The sequence below is a fragment of the Drosophila mojavensis genome, unplaced genomic scaffold (genome assembly GCF_018153725.1).
Source record: "Drosophila mojavensis isolate 15081-1352.22 unplaced genomic scaffold, ASM1815372v1 contig_81, whole genome shotgun sequence".
NCBI lineage: Eukaryota > Metazoa > Arthropoda > Insecta > Diptera > Drosophilidae > Drosophila > Drosophila mojavensis.
This window is the reverse complement of record NW_025318907.1, coordinates 6,645,471-6,658,809: the sequence shown is the minus strand read 5'-3', so window position 1 is coordinate 6,658,809 and position 13,339 is coordinate 6,645,471. Positions and strand designations below refer to the sequence as shown.

Genomic DNA, 13,339 nt, shown 5'->3' with positions numbered 1-13,339 from the left:
ATTAGTTATAAAGTTTGAATCGTAACATCTATTTATGATTTTATGACGTTCATTTACTAAATTAAAAGATTCTTTAAACATAATTACAATAATGAATTAATCCAATGTATGTCTCTTCAATTTTCCAACTTTGTGAACATTTTACTATCGGTTAAACTACGCATATTTCACATCTGAAAGTTAATCTGGTATTTGTCTTGCTGAATAAATCCAATTTCGCGTGGCTGCTGCTTCAAAGCTTGAACGTACATATGGCCATATGTTGAGATATCAGAGATACCGTTTTCCTGGCACTCTGTCATCTATCAATGCTGGCCTTGTATTTGCTTAATGCAAACAAAGATAAAACTTAATTATGCACTTCTCGGGAAGGGTAATCACCCGAGTCGAAGTAAATCACTTTGAGAGTTATAGCCATATACTCGGCACTCTATATCTGCCGTATATACATATATAGATATGTATAGTTATATATATCTACCGGCTATTTATTGCAGTACGCTCGTATTTGTATATCTGTCTGACTGTGTGTGTGGCCCTCAATAATAGCGTCATTTCTATTTTCACAAAGGCTTGCTTTTGCTTTCTGTGTCTGACTTAATATTTAAGTTTGTGTGTGTGTGATATGGTGTACGCTTTAGTATGGTTAGTTGATAAATACAATACTTAATGGTTTAAGAGCACTGATAAGTCATCAAATGCCGGAATTTTAAATGTTATTTATTTTGTTTTGATTTTTGGTGAATGAAAATGAATTCCACAAGTTAGGTGATTTTTAGGCAGTCAAGTTTATTTTTAGGTATCGACCTGCAGATTAGAGAGGTGCTAGACAAAAATATCTTAGTCTTAAAAAAATTAAATTTAATTCTGTTGATATGCTAGAAATATAACATTTTAAGTTCTCCAAGCTCGTGTTTGCACTCTTTTAGTTTATATTTGATTGACGATAGTTTCTAATTTACTGCCTAAATTAAAAGGCCTTTAAATCATATATCGGATTTAATTTTTTATTACCTAAAATAAAAACTGTTAAAGATCTATGCCACCGACTTGAAAACCAACCATAGTTAAAGTCTCTAGAATTATTTTGTTAGTAGGTTTTCTACATTCTTTTTGTTTGGTCTATAACGTTTTGGCTTTTAATTTAGGCTCTTATCGCAACACATTTATAACTGTCATAAAGCATTTGCAAACACACACATGCACGGATACAGTCGCAGGAAATAGTAATGAGTAGAGACAAGTTTTGAAGACGAAAATATGTGCGTGAATTCGTTCGCTTTTTAATTTATTATAAATCTCGCAGTGCATTGAAGAAACGTCAGAATTAAATCAAGTGCCTATACCTACCAGTGCTGGCTATGACTATGTCAAATTGAAAGAAACGCAAGATTTAGACATGCCTCAGCATAGATCGGGTCGCAAAGTGGCCCAAACTAAAACCAAATCCCATACCACAACTGTCCATGTGGCAGAGGAAAGTGACTATGACTTCGCGTTCGAGTTTCAGGTAATGCAATCCCCAATCTCCCCCAAAAATTACCACAACAATCCCCAACAATCTCTCTCTCTTTCTCTCAAGTGAAAATTTTAAATACGCAACTTTTGTTTTTCATTTTTGGCTAATGAGCATTTTTTTCTTTTTTCTTGACTGGTTTAGCAATACGCTGAAAGTCTGCAGAAACCGCTCAAGACCTTTAGAGTTGACTTCAGTGCAGGCAGCGTGCCAACTGGCGATGGCTATGCTGCACGCCCGGATGATCTCTATACAACAACATATAGCACAACACAGTAAGTGAAATTGCCATAAATTTCAATTAAATACACTTAGAAAAAAATGTAAATTTTAATATGAAGACATTAGAGCAAAAATCAAATTAGATTACACTTTTCTTACATCAATTGTTTCTGATTCAATTGTTTCTAGATTCAGCTCAACGAAAACAACGAAAAGCTCTTCAAAAAGCATATACAGCAGCGATGGCATAGATGCCGCTGGACAGGAATCAGGAGTTACTCCACAGTCGCAAATACAATTCAATGAGATACGTAGCCTTAAGAGGGGAGGTAATATTACCTCTGTGCTCGATATTGCCGGCATACGTGATCCGCGCACAGGACGCGTTCTTACCATTGGCGAAGCCATACAGTTGCGCATTCTGGACTTTCGCACTGGTGAAATGCTTGTGGGTGAGCGTCGCATATCACTTGAACAGGCCGCCGAACAGGGTCTGATCGATGCACAGCTGGCGATACAGTTGCTACAGCCAGGTGCAGGACGAGATGCGACCGGACGTGAACTCTCATTGCTGGAGGTGATACAGCGAGAGATAAGCGAAGCGGAATCCGGCTATGAAACGGCGGAGAAACGCATCAAGGTAAACAACACAGTCACAGTAGAGCAGTTGCCATTGCCAACGCAATCCCCATTGGATGTGGCGTCCCCCGAGAAACCTAGAAATATTGTCGATGCCATATGTGCTGGCAGTGTGGATGCCAAGACCGGCCTGTATCGTGTCAAATCGGGCCAAACAATCAGCCTGGCCGAGGCGTACGAACGTGGCTATCTGATACGGCACGAATCGGTGACAATTAAATCGAATGCGCTGTGTTTGAGTGATGCCATTGCCCATGGCCTGGTGGATAATGCTGGCTGGATTGTAGATCGTAATTCTGGTGATAAGTTCCGTTTGGATTCGGCTATTGCCAATCAGCTGATCGATGCGAGTGTGCGCGAAGTAGTCGATGCTAAACGCGATGTAAAAATAACACTAGAAGACGCATTAAAATCGGGCGTTTTGAATGCTAAGACCGGTCGCTATCTAAACGAGGTAACCAAAGAGAAGCTTAGCTTTTTGGAGGCACGTAATCGTCAATTGATTGTTAAGCCGTATACTCTTAAAGATATATGTGATTTAAATTTGCTGGACAAACAGTCTCTGATCACAAGTCCCATGCGTCGCGAAAAATTAAGTATTATGCAGGCCATCGAAGCAGGTGTCTTAGATGGCAACCACCTCAAGTGCATAACGAAACGTAAGGGTGAGCTAATCACATTGCAGGAAGCTATTGCAGATGGCATTGTGTTGCCAGCGGAGTGTAAATATCGTGATTTCATGACTGGGGAGCTAATTAGCATACCCGAGGCTGTAGAACGTGGCCTGATCAGTTCGGTATCGCAGCGTTCTATTTTTGATATCGATGGTTTCAAAGATTTGCGTAGCAATGATTATGTTAGCTTTAATGTGGCCCTCTCGCGTGATATTTTACGTCGCAAGAGCACGGGCTTTGCCTTAGAGACAGGTCGGGATAGTCTAGTTCCACTAGAGGTAGCCGTCGGTGAGGGTCTGGTGCGGCAGGAGGTTTATGAAATGTTTAGTCGCGGTATTGGTGTGCACAATGCCAGTGGTAAGGAGCTTAGCGTATTCGACTTGGTCTATCACAATCTGATTGACCCGAAGACTGGTTATTTGCTCGACCCTAAGACTGGTGAAACAGTGCCTCTGGACAACGCCATTGAGCGAAAGTTCATCACACCCGAGGGTGCTTTACTGTTGAGCAGCCTGCTTAACATTACGTTGACCACAGAGACTGTGACTAGGACGATCAATCGGTATGTGACCATACGTGCCGGCTCTCAGGAGCCTGGTGATACAGTTTTATTGACCTTTACCGAGGCAGTGCGTCAGGGTTTCATTGATGAGGATAGACAACTATTTAAAGATCCCAAAACGGGAAATGTTTACTCTGTACAGCAGGCGCTCAACTATGGGCTTCTTGTACCCGATAGTAATCAAACGGTGCCGGAGCCCACAAATCGTAAAAAGACCAAATCAACCATAACAATAGTCACAAAACAAATTATACCGGAAGCAGAGCCTATCAAACTCAACACCCAACATACAAAATATGTTGAAAAGTCAGTTGAAATACCAATTTCTCAGGAGTTAGTCAAACCACAACGCGTTGTTTCAGAGTTCATTAATCTGGAGAAGAGCAGCTATTTGGAACAGAATGTGACAGAGCGTCAGATTATGGAGCTGCCGCCTGGTGGCTGGCGCCTAAAGGATGCGATTGAGCAGCGTCTATTCAACCCAGACACAGGTGTGTTCCATGTTCAGGGCACAGATCGTCTGGTAAACTTCGAGGAGTGTATAGATAAGCAGATTATTAACAATTTATCCGTAGCTGTTATCGAACCCAACACTGGAGATAAAATATCTGTAAAATCAGCTTTTGAGCGTGACATCTTGGACAGCTATGGCAACTATACAAACAATAGGCAACAAGTTCTGGGCATGCGCAGCGCTATCTCGGAAGGTAAAATTATACTAGAGACGGTACCGGCAACGCGTGGTGCCAGTCAGAAGACTATTTTGCGCATAACACGAGTAAACAACATGCCCGATGTGTTGGAGGTATCGACGCCATTGAAGGATGCTCCACCACGATTCGTAGAAGTGAACACATGTCAGCGTGAATTGGCATCACCGGAACCACTGCAAATAGCACCAGGTGCCATTTACGATCCATCTACAGGGCTCGTCATATTCACACAAAACGGAGAAACAGAGAACATTTTTGATGCCGCGCGTCAGGGCCTAGTTGACGAGCAACTTATCAAAATCGTGGATCCAACAACTAAGCAACAGATTTCGGTCACAGAAGCCATTGCGAGATCAATTTATGATCCACGCACAGCGACGATACTTGATGCCGAGGGACAGCCGGTTGATTTGATTACGGCTACGAAACTGGGTTTGTTCAGCGTGGTAGGTGCCCCACTTGTAGCTGCCGAGGGTGCATTGCGCACAGTTCGTTTTGTGGTGGATCCACGAACCGGTGAGCAGATACCTGTTGAGGTGGCCTATGAGCGTGGCATTGTATCACGTGATCAGCTGCAACGCGGGCGTTCCTTTGATTATGAACCAACAACAACTACTTCAACAACAGAGGATAAGGTTGTAGTGCTGCAGAAGATGCGCAAAGTCATATTAAAGCCGCGGGATGCTCTACGGAAAGGCATTCTTGATGAGGAGACCTGTCAAATACTTGAGGATACCCGAAACTTTACAACTCCTCAAGGAGAAGTTATAAATATTACTGAAGCTTTGAATACTGGTTTAATTGACGGACGCCGCGGTAACGTGACGGATCCACAGCGTAATCGTGTGCTCAATCTGCGACAGGCTGTCGAGCAAAAGATAATTGATCCGGAGCAAACAAATCATATCCTTATGCCCCTGGCCAAGAGTCTGTCCATACCAAAACTTGAATCACAAGGTCTTATTGATCCACAGTCACAGACTATTGTACACCCCGAAAGTGGTTATCCCTTGAGTATTCATGAAGCTATTATTTGTGAAGTACTTGACCCACATTCCAAACTACATAAACCAACAAAGTGTACCCTAGAAGAAGCCATTGAAAAGGGCATTATCAATCCGGATGAATCCACATTCAACTATAAAAATAAAACTCTAAACATTTCTGAAGCGATCGAAGCTCATCTGTTCGACGCGAGCTATGATAAGCAAAAGGTCAAGGTAGAAATACCACCCGTGGGGATGATATTCCCAGTTGCTGTAGAGAAGAGTCTTGTGGAGCCCACAAAGTCTGTTGTACTGCATCCTAAAACCAAGAAACCGCTTCCCATTAAGCAGGCTATCAATGAGGACTTCATCATGTCCATACCATACCCGCCCAAAGCGGATGCAATTGAAGTTGTACCTGCGCTGGAGCGCGGTCTTATCGATGTGGCTGCACAAACCTTTACCCACCCAGTGACTAGCGAGCGATTATCGTTACGACAAGCACTGGAGGATGGCGCGCTAATCGTTAAGCCCCTTTCCGATTTTGTTGTCAATCAAAAACCCATACCCAAGACAGAGGTCATGGAAACAATACGTGCGGTGCACACGGTGACCACTAAAACGATTGAACTTATGCAGGGTTATGTACTCATATCCAATAATGAGGTACAGAATGTAAACACTGGTGAGGTGTGCAGCCTAGAGCAGGCTAAGGAGTTAGGTATACTACGCGAGGAAGAAACAACGCGCGAGACCAAAGCCACAACAGGCGAAACAGCGGAGCAGACGGCTCCAATTTTAGTTCCAAATGCAAACGATCAGTCAGTGATTGTCGAAGAGCGCACACAAACCGTCGTGATGAGCTCAGATACAAGAAAACAAGAGCTACAAGTAACTAGCACCACTCAATCTATGAAGGAAACTCCTGAAAGATCAGATAAAGCAAATAAGGAACCATCCAAGACACTGCAGAATGTTAAGGATGCTGCGAAAATGGGTGCCCTGGGTGTCATTGCAGCCCCCGTACTGGCAGGTGGTGCTATCGTCAGTGGTGTGAAGAGTCTAATCAAGTCTGCCAAGTCAAACGCTGAGGAAACGAAAACTAGCACAACGACAACAACGATAAGCAGTAACAAGGAAATAACATTGCAAACAGCGAAACCAGAGAAACCTCAAGTAAGCTTTATTGAAGACGAGTGCATGACAGTTCAACAACGACTGGAAGAACCATCAAAACAATCGCCCACTGAGGTCGATAACCTCCTGCAGGATACGGAGAAATTTATAAGCAGCACAACGGCCAACTTTATAGCGAACGAAAAACTGCATTTACCTAAAGAACAACCGAAGCCAGAAGAAACAACCACAGCGTCCAGTTCAACAACAACAACCGTCACAACGATAACTACCTCAAAGACAACCGAAGCAAACAAAGGGATACCTGATGTATCCAAAGATGAGTCACAAAACAAGAAATTAGTTGTGCAAGCTAAGGAGACTGTGAAAGACAAGGAAATTGCAGAGGGAAAAGAAGTTGCAAATGTTATGGAAACGATCCAAGCAGTAATCAGTGAGAAGCCTGATGAACTACAAAAGAATAAGCCGACAGATCAGCCAAAGCAAATAACTAAAATTGCGGAAATCCCAAAAGAAAGAGAGATTACTAAAGAAACGGAAACCGTTTCTACTATATCCCCTGCTCAGAGAGAACCGACGCCGGAAGCCGCTGCCAAACAAGAGACAACTGTTAAACTTGAAGAAGAATCCACGCTAGAGCCTGCACCGCGAAACACTGTTAAGGAAGTATCCGAATTAGAGCCACTTTACACAGCACCACTTGCGCCTTTCCAGGAGACAGTAACTAAAGTAACTGAAACCATAAAAGAAGAACCACTTAGTACGGAATCACAAAGCACTATCACAACCATTACAACAAAGGTAATAACGAAAACTTCTGAACCAACTGTACAAGACCTAACGGAAACAATAGTGTCAAGCAAGGAGAATCCAGAGAAGCTGATTGAAGGCTCTGAAAAAGTGCCAAAGCAAGTTGAGCAACAACCGCAACCAACTGAATCTTTAAATGTTTTGGTGGAGAAGCGAGTTGTGTCTGTCGAGGAACCTACCATTAGTGAGTCTACAACCACTACAACTGCCACTACGACGATAACAACCACAACTGAAAAGCAGAAACCAGAAAAAATTGTCAGTGTAACAGAAGAGATAAAGAAGTTGTCCAATGATGAGCCGGTTGTACCCGTGGCTGTGGCTGACTCAAAGGAACAACCCAAGGAGGTTGACTCAACACGTAAAGAACCAGCTGTGAGTGTCTCTTCCACCAAGGAAACTGTGGTCACCGTGACAACGGAGGCGACGGAAAAACCTAAAGATTTAAGTCAAGAGCCAACAATTGCAACTACACGCACAACAGAAATAACCACAGTAACTTCGGTAACAGATGATCAGCAACAAAAACCTAGAGCTCCGGAGAATATCAAGAAACCTGAAGATTTGGCAGACAAGCATCAAACTGTTGTGGATTTCATACAACATGAACAAGAACAGCAACCTACTGGAGAAAGTGGCAACAAAATAATGAAGAATGTCAAAGATGCAGCCAAATTAGGCGCACTAGCTATAGTAGGAGCGCCCATCCTGGCAGGTAAAGCTCTGGTTGATGCGTTAACTACAGATAAGAGTAGTAAACCAACACAGGAGCTTCAACAAACGGGAATCGAACCTGAGAGCTCTTCAAGTAGTACAACAATTGTCACAAAAATAACAACAACACATACTACAACAAGTAGTAGCACTGTAGAATCAACACCCGATGATGAAGCACTCGATACAGTGGAAACTGCAGTCACCACATTGGAGCACACAGGGAACCGTGAAGTACCTACGACGTTGGTCATAGGTGATGCTATATCACAGAACTTAATCAGTCCCGAGGAGTGCAGAGTCATACTCGATGGTGAGGAACGATCAGAAAGTGTATCCACATTGCTTAAAGACGAACAACTTAGTCCTTTGGATGAGCTGCAAATCATAGACGATACATTGATAGTTGTCAACCGTGTAAACTATCTGGTCGATGTGGATACCGAATTGACGCCTGAGAATTTCAGTAACTTGAATATTTACGACACAAACCTTCAATGCTTCATAGATCCCTCTACGGGTCAGAAAATTTCTTTCCAAACACTTGTGTTTGATATGAATATCTTTCATCCTGATAGAATTTTAGTAAAGAACTTTAGTAAAGGGAAATATGAAACACTAGCAGTTGCACTTGAACGTCCGTTGATGGACAAACATACTGGTCATATGGTCGACCCCAAGACAGGCAAGAAAATACCATTTTTTGAGTGTATTGAACGTAAGTGGATAATAAGTGCCAATCCGGAAGAGCAGAGACCTGCAGCAATTGAGAATGTTACAATAGATCACCGGTCAGGCAAAGTGGTGCTTGACGATGGTCAAGTTTGTTCCATTGTTGATGCTATCAACAGTGGCAAACTCGACATACAGTCGATATCGGTGCGCGACCCTGTTAGCGGTGAGGTAATCCCATTGCGTATGGCAATTGAGTTGGGTGTGGTTGATATGCAGGCTGGTACGGTCATAGATATACAGACATTGAAGGAAATACCAATGGACCTTGCTTTGCAGATGGGCTTCTTAGTGCCCGGCGCACGTAAGCCTATTTCCCTAGAAGCAGCTGTTCGCAAAGGTCTTTATGATCCAGAGACTGGCAAGCTGTATGATAGCGAGTCTCAAAATCAGGTAGATGTACAAAAGTCCATAGAAATTGGCTTGGTTGATCCTAAGATTTCGCTGATTGTGGATACAGTCACCAAGAAGGAGTTGAAGCTCGACTGCGCTATTGAAGATGAGCTGGTGCTCACAACGGGCCAAATTAAGGATAACAAGAATAATACTCTTGTGCCGTTTGATGTTGGTGTTGAGCAGCGTTTGGTGAAGACCGATAACGTTACCTGGAGCCTACCCGAGGTGCTGCAGCGCGAATATTATACGCCCAGCACGGGTAAGGTACTGAACCCGGTTACAGGTGAAGATATTCTGCTACAGCAGGCAATTGAAATGGGCTTTGTTGAGTTGGATTCGACTTTGGTTAAGGATACCGAGAATGATAAAATTGTGCCGGGGAAGGAAGCTGCAAAAGTAGGTCTTCTGGATACCGTACGTGGCACTCTTAGTTCGCCAAATATTAGCTTAGACGAAGCCTTCGTCAAAGGTTATCTGATAAGTACTAAGAAACCTTGGTCCCTTGTCGATTGTTTGCTGCGTGGTCTTTACGATCCTTTGACAGCCAAATTCAATATTGACGGAAAAGAGGTCGACTTAAAGACAGCCATTGCACAGAAACTCATCAATCCCGAAGAGTTGGTGCTACTGGATCCTAAAACAGAATCAATTATTTCTCTGAATGAAGCAATTACGAAGGGCTATCTAGATCCAGTTGGTGGATTTGTTATTAATCCGTATGCTTCAACAAAGCTCTCTCTGAACGAAGCTCTCGAAAACCGTATTCTTATACCGCCAAAGCGAAAACGCAGCCTGCCTGATGCAGTTTACAGAGGTTTATACGATCCAAAGACCGGCCAGTTTAGCAATACGATCACGCGTGAGAAACTGACAACTGAACGTGCCATTCGTAGGGGTATTCTCGATCCCGATTCGACGGTCGTCAATGTTTGTGGTCAAGTTCTGCCATTCGGTGTAGCCACCGAGACAGGCATTGTGGATAGTCAACAAGGCACGGTTAGGGATGCAAACGATCAGCATATTGATTTTAAGGAAGCCTTCGATAAAGGTGTGCTTGTGGAGGCTAAGAAACCCTTGCGTCTCATAGAGGCGGTTGTGAAAAATATTTACGATGAAACCGATGGTCACTTTATCGATCCCAAGTCTGGTGAAAAGCTGAACTTTGCTAAGGCATTAGACACCAATTTAATAGACGAACACAGCGTGCAGATCCGAGATTTCAAGACTGGTTTGTATAAACAGCTCAATTTGACACATGCCAAGGACACAGGTCTCATAGATCCCCAAAATGCTAAACTACTTTATAACAACCAGTCAGTGACCATAAAACATGCCTTTAATATTGGCATTCTTATGGATGTTAATGCTCCTATAAGTGTACAGCGTGCTATTCATCAAGGTCTCTTTGACGATAAAACTGGAAAATTGACTGATCCCAAGACTGGACGTAAAATTACTTTATTGGAGGGCATGCGGAGCTTTGTCATTAATCCACAGCTGCCTTGCTATTTTGATGAGCAGTCGGAGCAAATGCTTAGTCTCAGTGAGGCTTGTCGCAATGGCATCATTAATAGAAGGGAGGGTGTCTTTAAGGAACCAGGCAGCACCAGCTTTGTGCCTCTTGGTGAGGCCATGAATTTGGGTTTGATTGTGGATATAGAAAATGCTGGCTTCGGACTGTACGAACTCTTGGCTATGGGCTTTTATGATGTGAGCACACGTCAAGTTTTACACCCAGTCACAAATCGAAAACTGAATCTAAATGAAGCCTGTGTTGAGGATGTTGTCAGTCTATCTTCCAGTTTAGTTAAGCATAACGAGTCTGGCAAGTATCTGCGTCTAGCGAATGCTATTAAGGAGCAGCTCATTGATGATACCAACGGTTGTTATAATCTGGGAAATGAACAGCTAGATTTGCAGACAGCAAGGGCACGTGGGTTAATTGTCTCCAACCGTCGTCTACTGAGTCTTGAAATGGTTCTTCGTATGCAGCTTTACCGATCCGAAACAGGGAAGTTCTGTGATCCTACCACGGGCGATTATCTTGATTTAATTGAGGCTATACATTTGGGTTTTATAGATCCCACTAGTACAGCTTTTAAGAATCAGCTAACAGGCAAAGAAGTACCGCTAACCGTAGCTATAGAAAATAGTGACATAGATGTAACTAAGGGACGCGTTTTTGATCCGAAATCAAAATCTACATACAATTACGATGTAGCCTTCTCGCGTGGCATACTAGTGACCATACCGCGCCCTCTTACTGATCGCAGCGAAATCGTACGCCGTCAAGATAGCGTTGAACTTTTAAGTCAAACGCCCGTAAGCGTTGTTATTAGCAAACCTCGCGAAATGTCACTTGAGGAAGCCATCAAGTACAATATAATCGATCCAAAAACTGCGCTCGTACGCGATTTTGATAACTTTAAATTCCTGCCATATGCTTTGGCCAAGGAACGCGGTCTTGTAGATGTTACTAAGCGCACGCTCGTTGATCCTAAAGCTTTGTACTTTGCATTTGATCCCACGCTGTTGATCTATGTACGGGAACCCGTCACATTCGATCAGGCGGCTGAATCCAAGTGCTTGGATCTTCAAACCGGTATGCTAACTTATCAGCCAATAATTCCCGTCAGCGATGACAGCGCAAGCGATTCACTAACTGTCATCGAAACGTCGCCCAAGATATACACGCTTAAGGATGCCGCAGGCACTGGCATAATTGATCCCGATTCAGCGTTGGTCAAAGATCTGGCCAAGGCGAAACTCGTGCGTTTACCAGAGGCCTTCCGCAAGGGCCTGATGGATGCCAACAAGGCGAACGTATTAAATACCCAAACCTCAAAATTATGCACATTGCAAGAGGCCTATGAGAGTGGCTTGATTTGTACACCCAAGCGTTCATTTGGTTTGCTAGAGGCCATCACATTTAACCTGTACAATCCAACAAATGGCTGTCTAGTTGACCCCTTCCAAATGCATCCCGATATCATCAAGCGTAAGAAGTATACATTGGCCGAGTCCATTAGTTCCGGCTTAATTGATCCCTCCTCAACGGTGGTACGCGATCCTAGCTCTGGTGTCATCTTACCACTGGCCGCTGCAATAAGCAGTGGCTTGATCGATGCCACAGAAGGTCGTTTGAACGATGCCAACGAACCCAAAAATAACATTGATTTAGTGAAAGCCACCGAGAAGGGTTTACTGCTGCCAGCCGAACAGAGGGTAAGTTTGACAGAGTTATTCTACACTTGTGTCTATGTGTACTAAAAGGGTCTTTTATTACTTTCCACCTAAAAAAAGAAAATAATTATAAATCAAATTCGAAAAATCACTACAAAAAATTTTACACTTCGTGGCATGTTACTTTTTGGTATATTATATATATAATTTTATATAATATTCATAATTTTTTCAAAATTTTCGTTACATTCTTTTCGATCATAGCGCTATTTACATTCTTATTTCTATCGGACTAACTAACAGCTGTCTGCTTATCTAAAATGAAAATTAAACAATTTTTCTTTGCTAATCATATTTATGATTATATTATTATTTTATTTTGCTTGTCCTGAAAAATGGACAAAAATTTTCTTATATTGCAGCGCATGGCATTGAATTTTATATGTTCTCGTTCACAAAGCACATCAATTAAATCAAATCTATCGCATAACTTTTTAAAAATGAACCAACTAAGTTTGGTGAACTTGCTTTTAAAAGTTTTTCAAGTTATGAATGCAGCAAGAAATATGTATATCAGCAACTACTACATACAACATAATTACACCACCAATCGGTTGTTATCATATCAGACAATATTAAAATCAATCATCAAATTGCTTGATCTGGCAACGCAACGCAACGCGCGTCTCCATTACTCTCCATAACTACTCAGCACGAATGACGTCGGCAATAATTTATTTATAATCTCTTTCTATCATATAACTATACATACATATCTATCGATAACACAAAACATATACATACACATATACATTTACAAACAAATACATTTTGTATTCTTAGTTTTCGTAAGTTCCAACTAGGCAGAATTTTATTGAGGTTCATTCCTAACCATACCAAACTGTAACGCTATAGAGTATTTGTAAATTTGTATGGTATTCCTACGCAATCAATCCTATCAGAATATATATATGCAATTTCCATCTATTCTTAATTAATCTTCCATTTTCGGATCCTAACATTTTTGTACACTTGTAATAATTCCTTTAGTTTTT

At 42.2% G+C, this 13,339-nt stretch overlaps 1 protein-coding gene across 37 annotated transcripts in view; it reads left to right on the top strand.

Annotated features, from left to right (window-relative positions):
• The window catches only part of LOC6580893 (microtubule-actin cross-linking factor 1), an 84,365-nt gene that overhangs the window by 50,995 nt on the left and 20,031 nt on the right, over nt 1-13,339 (top strand). For 15 of the 37 annotated variants that reach the window (XM_032730436.2, XM_032730437.2, XM_032730434.2 and 12 more), the window contains 2 exons: nt 1,661-1,791; nt 1,928-2,378. The exons of 5 other annotated variants lie outside the window; for them this stretch is intronic. In XM_032730436.2, the coding sequence (XP_032586327.1) occupies nt 1,661-1,791; nt 1,928-2,378 (582 nt within the window). Of the gene's footprint in view, nt 1-1,353; nt 1,511-1,660; nt 1,792-1,927; nt 12,327-13,339 lie in introns of those variants that run through there. 17 more of the 37 variants (XM_015164518.3, XM_015164491.3, XM_044011305.1 and 14 more) reach the window with 3 other exon arrangements.